The sequence below is a fragment of the Triticum dicoccoides genome, chromosome 1A, assembly GCF_002162155.2.
Source record: "Triticum dicoccoides isolate Atlit2015 ecotype Zavitan chromosome 1A, WEW_v2.0, whole genome shotgun sequence".
NCBI lineage: Eukaryota > Viridiplantae > Streptophyta > Magnoliopsida > Poales > Poaceae > Triticum > Triticum dicoccoides.
This window is the reverse complement of record NC_041380.1, coordinates 564,088,224-564,094,002: the sequence shown is the minus strand read 5'-3', so window position 1 is coordinate 564,094,002 and position 5,779 is coordinate 564,088,224. Positions and strand designations below refer to the sequence as shown.

At 47.3% G+C, this 5,779-nt stretch overlaps 1 protein-coding gene across 1 annotated transcript; it reads left to right on the top strand.

Moving 5' to 3' along the window:
* The first annotated feature begins 634 nt into the window (after nt 1–634).
* Nucleotides 635–5,150, top strand: LOC119290891. Its single transcript, XM_037569564.1, has one exon. The coding sequence runs from the start codon at nt 755–757 to the stop codon at nt 4,778–4,780; it is 4,026 nt and encodes a 1,341-aa protein (XP_037425461.1). The 5' UTR covers nt 635–754; the 3' UTR covers nt 4,781–5,150.
* The last annotated feature ends 629 nt before the right edge of the window (nt 5,151–5,779 follow it).

Sequence of the window (5,779 nt, the reverse complement as noted above, 5' to 3'; positions counted from 1 at the left end):
TTAATATAAATCTGGTTGAAGTTTATAAATTTTGACTTAAGACAAACTTGATATGCGGAATAAAAAGAAAAGAGTGAGTAATTAAACCCTTCGTTTCAAAATGAGTGGTGTGGTTTTAGTTTAAATTTGAACTCATAACGTCTACTACCTCTATACCAAAATATAAGACGTTTTCGTAGGCTAAAAAGTCTACAAAAACATCTAATATTTTGATATGGAGGTAGTATTTTGGAACGGAGTAAGTTTAAACAAAGGTCATGTAGTGGTGGCACACTCATCAGTCACTCTATCCACCGGCATCCGTACTACTAGCATTTGATCGTCATGAGCCGGATCCCAGATCATTGCACACCGCCATCTATTTCTCCATCTACCGACCGCGGTACTACTCAACTATACAGCTTTGATCATCATGAGCCGATCCCGGATCATTGCATACCCCATCAATTTCTCTATCCACCGACAGCATTTCCGGCATCTAGTGCATGGGGTACCTTGGACAGTTGAGGCAGTAAACGCAACCAACCAGTGTGTGAGTGCACAGCATGTGAACGCCCTTGACGACGCCGTTCGGCAAGTCAAGATATTTTGTGGTTCTCCCATGAGAAAATATCAAACATTCTGGAGAGGTACTCCCATGTGTGCGTCATAGTCACCACCCAGCTCAGCTAGCCCTAGACTCCCCCGGCGAGAACAATTCAACCAGAATACAAACCACCAGCCAGGCACCCGGCCGGCGTAAGGAGACGGAGCCATGGCTGAGCTCGCGACGGGCGCCGTGAGCTCACTTCTGGTCGTCATCCGCAGCGAGGCGCTGCTACTGGGTGGCGTCCGGGACGACGTGCAGTTTATCAAGGAGGAGATGGAGAGCATGAAGAGCTTCCTGGCGCACCTGGCCAGGTCGGCCCCCTCCGGTGGCGAGCATGACGATCAGGTGCGCACCTGGATGAACCAGGTGCGGCTGCTCGCCCAAGACTGCAACAACTGCATCGACCTCTATCTGTATCGGAGGAACCCCGATATCCACCGTGCGAGAGGCGGCCTCCGAGGCTACCTCTGGTGGGTAACCTGGTTACTGCACAAGCTGGCTGCACGGCACCGCGCGGCCGAGCAGCTGCGCCAGCTCAAGGAACGGGCACGTGACGTTGGCGAGCGGCGGTTGAGGTACGGCGTGGAGGTCCCAGCCAAGTCAGGGGAGGGGCAATCACCTCCGACGGATGGGCTAGCGGCGGCGGCATCGTTGTCCACGGGGACTGCTGCACCTGGTGGCTATGCTGCTGGGGACGACGACAGTGAAGAAGACGTTGATGATCAACTCGTGGGGGCACTCACGACCGGCAATCATTCTAGCCGTCGGAGAGCCTTCATTGAGCCTCGCACATTGGACGACTACGTCAAGGCAAAGCTACGTGATTGGGTAGATGGAACTCCTACAGAAGCCGGCGAGACTTTGTCCGTCGTCCTTGTGGCACCGAACACTTATCAGGACCTTCTGGCTCTCATACAAGAATATTTGGTTTTTTCGTCGGATTCAGACCTTGACTCTCATCCCTCGGTTTTGCCGGTGGAGAACGGCTACAATCGCTTTGTCTTGGTTGACATCCCGGCCGTGCACCCAAAGTTTACGCGGCTACAGCCCAAGGAAGTTCTCTTCTACATTCTGCACGAGCTCAGGCAAAGCACAAAAGACAGAGTGGGGAAGAAGTATCTTGACCCTTTGGAAGTTCATGTAAGAAGATTCCAAATTTACAATCAAATTCACAGTGAAAAGAAGAGGGCACTTGCTCTTCTCAAAATCAAGGAGAAGATCAAAAAGATGAAGATTTATGAAAAGCTTGACAAAATCAAAAGTGATATTCAAGGTCGACTACAGAGGGGCGACAAACTACCACAGCTGCAGGGTGAGTTTCACCAGCTGCACCTAGACGTACTCCTTCAGCTGCTGCTCCAGGCAGCTGTTGCTGCTTCTCAACAAAACCAAGGGACGAACAATGACATGCAAATGTTACCAGACTGGGACAACATCAACAATAACATCATCGTCAAGAAGCTTAAGGAGCATATGGAGGAGGGGGTCGGAGGAGGAGGAGGGGAAATCGGAAGTCAGCAGACGACATGGATTCACCTCGATGAGGTACAATATGCACACATCCTGTGGAAGCTGTTCTCCAAGGGCTGCTCCAGCAGCAAGCCCCTGCAGGCTCAGGACACATGGTCGGACAAGCAAGCTACAAAGACCACAACAGCGGACAAGCAAGCTACAAAGACCACAACTGCTGAATTGGGTGAGGATCAAATCAAACCAATGATCCACAATGCAAAGGAAGGCACCTTACAGGAGCTGCAGAAAGGTGAGTATGACAAGAGTGAAGGGACAGCTGAATCTGGTAGTGTTCCGGATCAAAACCCAGAAACTGTTTCTGAAAAATTCGGTCAGATGATGGAGAAATTAAAGCAGGAGTTCAAAGAGCAGCTCAAGATCAAAGGTCTCGTGGACGAGATTAAACATAACTTGGAATATATTTCGGACAGGAATTGTTATGAATGTCCCCTGTTTATCCTCAGAGTTGATGAGCTGATGGATATTTCCACATGGGAGGGTACCAGAAATGCTTTGAGCCTGCTAAACTGCAGCGCCGATTTAATGATGGTCACCACCACAAATGACGTCCATCTGGCTAGAGAATATTGCTATCCACGGCGGGAACCTATAGCTATAGACTATTCTCTTGCTGGCCTCTACCATGATACAGTGCTCCAGCTTACTAGCCAGCAGAAGAATAAAGACAACTACAACCCCCAAATTTTTCATGATATCTTGTCCGAGTGTGAGCCACATGAATTCTGCATGAAGATCTTCACTCATGCTTTGTATGCTAACCCCAACAGGAGCAATGAGGAGTTACTCAAGCTGCACAGCACCTTGCAGGCTTTGCCAAAATCATTCAACAGCATCACTAAGGTGATGTTCAAGTTCTCTTACAACGATCTGCCTAAAGAATACAAGTCCTGCCTACTGTACCTAGCTATCTTCTCTATGGGACACAAGATCAGGCGGTCAACCTTGATTGGACGGTGGATTGCAGAAGGGCTGACATCCAATGAAGATTGGCTCAGTTCTGTGCGTCAGGCCAACCGATGTTTTGACACACTCATTGACCGGTGCCTCATTGATCCTGCTGATATTGGTGCTGCAGGAAATGTCAAGAGCTGTGTCGTAGGTGATCTTTTTCATGGATTCATTACCACCATCGCCAGAAAACAACACATCGTGGAGACACGGCTGTCACATCACTTGGCTCGCCACTTCTCCATTTTCAACGATCTCCAGCTCCGTGGCTCTGATAGAATTGATAAATTCTTCCAGGGGCTCTCTGAATCATCTCGAGTATCCCTGCTCAAGGTGCTCGATCTAGAAGGTTGTCAGTGCTTTGGGAAGAACCGGCAGTACTTCAAGGAAATCTGCAGCAAGATGTTACTTCTCAAGTATCTAAGCCTCAGGAGAACAGATATTACCGAGCTACCTAGTGAAATCAACAACCTCCGTGAGCTAGAGGTATTGGATATCCGAGAAACCAATGTGCCTCCACATGCAACAGCAAATATCCTGCTATTGAAGCTGAAGCGTCTGCTTGCTGGTCACATTGATCTGAATGCAAGCAAGTTTGGCTCTAGTGGTCGGGTTCCTCGTAGGATTGGCAAAATGGTAAACATGGAGGTCCTATCTAATGTCCAGGCCAAGCATAGTCATGATTTAAAAGATATTGGAAAGCTATGGCAGCTGAGGAAGCTAGGTGTGGTTATTGATGATAAGGATAGCCACCTCAGGAATTTGCTTCAGACAATCAGTGACCTCCATGAGTCCCTCCGTTCTCTGACAATCACTGCTAGTGTGCTGGTAGCCACACCATGCGAGGATACTCCTTCCAGTGCAGAGTTACCAAATGGCATTGGCTCTCTCTTAGAAAACCAACCCAAGATGCTTGAGAGTCTAAGCATCAGGGGAATCAGTCTAAATCCATTGTTCATAAAAGGTGACAACAACAAACTTGCCAAGGTAACTCTTAGGAGCACCCTGCTGAGCCAAGATGATCTGAAAGTCCTTGCTGAGCTGCCAAAGTTACGGTGTGTCAGGCTCCAGCATATTACATGCATCGAGCCCGTGCTCAACTTCAAGAAGGGTGAATTCAGATGCCTCAAGTACCTTCTTGTTGAGGACTCGGACTTGACTATCACTTTTGAGCATGGAGCAGCATGTGAGCTCGAGAAGATGGTTTTGTCTTTCAGCAAAGGTTCTATTTCTGGAGTTGACAGGCTTCCAAACTTGAAAGAGCTTGAGTTGAATGACAGCTTCTGCGGAAGGCTACTATCATCATTTGGCAATGTCTCACAAATAGCCAAGCTGACTCTTCGTGGTACATTGCTAGAGCAAGACGCTCTACAAATACTCGCCAAGAAACCAAATCTACGATGTCTCGTGCTCTTGAACGAGTCTTTTGGTGGAATACAGAACGAGATTACATTAAAAGATGAGTTCTTATGGCTCAACCTTCTTGTTGTTGACTGCTCGGCCATCACCAGGATCGTCTTCACCAGTGGATCTGCTCCTAGGCTCGAGAAGATTGTCTGGTCATCTTTCACGTCCCTCTTTGGTATCCACAAACTTCCCAGTTTGAAGGAGCTTGAGTTCAACGGTGGCCAAGTCCCCGATGAGGTGAGAGAGGGCATCAAAAAGCATAAAAACAAGCTTAGCCTTAAATTTATGGGCCAGAAACTTTAAGGCTGAGCAAAAGGAGATGAACAAGAGGACGATGATGATGCTGCAAGATTCTCTTTCTGCTGGAAAGAAACAGGTTCGACGCTGGAAGGGCCTCTTCTCCTTTGATCCCATAGTGTGGTTTGCATGTGCTAGTGTGGATTGCAATCTGTTCTGCTTGTGTGTTAATTTCTTGCTGCTGTACAACTAAGTATGTGTGTTTACTTTCTCCACATGGATGCCTTGTGACTCTGACTGGGCGTACATGGTTGTATCTATGCTTGGATTTGAATTTGTGTGGCTTTCCTCTGTATCGAACATCATATGTATTCATGTAATAAGTGCAATGTTTGTGCACACATTTGACTTCTTATTAATGTAGAGTGTGATTTAAGTATGTTTTGATTGGGTTCTGTGACTCAAAGATGAATTGGTGGGTGTCATGATATAGTTACCTTTAAATGCAATGTAGGCATCCGTTGCTTCAGATCAGCTGAGTAGCTGTTGCACTAATGCCTGCCTTAGGTACTTGAAGCAGAGGTTTATGCAGATTAAGCATGTGCAATCCACGATCTGTCTGCATCTTCTGATTGCCGGGCAAGCATTAGCACCCCAGGAAGAATCGAAGTTGTTTTCAGCTATATGTTGGCGTGCATTTGGTAGCTTGTGTGGTTTCTACCATTGTTTGCTGGTGAAAAGCCAGTATAGTTCAGAAGTTAATGATGAAGTTGGTGATTTGGCCCTGCAAGGTGTTTAAGGAGGTAGAAGTTCCTCGGTTCCTCTGCTTCTAGGATAGGATGTGTCCATATAAAATCTAGTCGCCAATTTTCACTCCTGAGATCAAAACAAGACCGTGGAACTAATTAACAGCAGAAGTACAGAAATTCAGAGAAAAGAAATTGTATAGCGATCTACAGCACCTACCAATCAATCCTGGAGCCTGGAGGCTTGGGTTGTTTCTTGTTTGGGATTGCGCCCTTCTCCACCGTATCGTTCACCGTCGACTCAATTGGAACCAAACCT

Excerpts from the sequence above, each read along its gene's own strand:
- LOC119290891 (XM_037569564.1), top strand. The coding sequence starts at position 755 with ATGGCTGAGCTCGCGACGGGCGCCGTGAGCTCACTTCTGGTCGTCATC.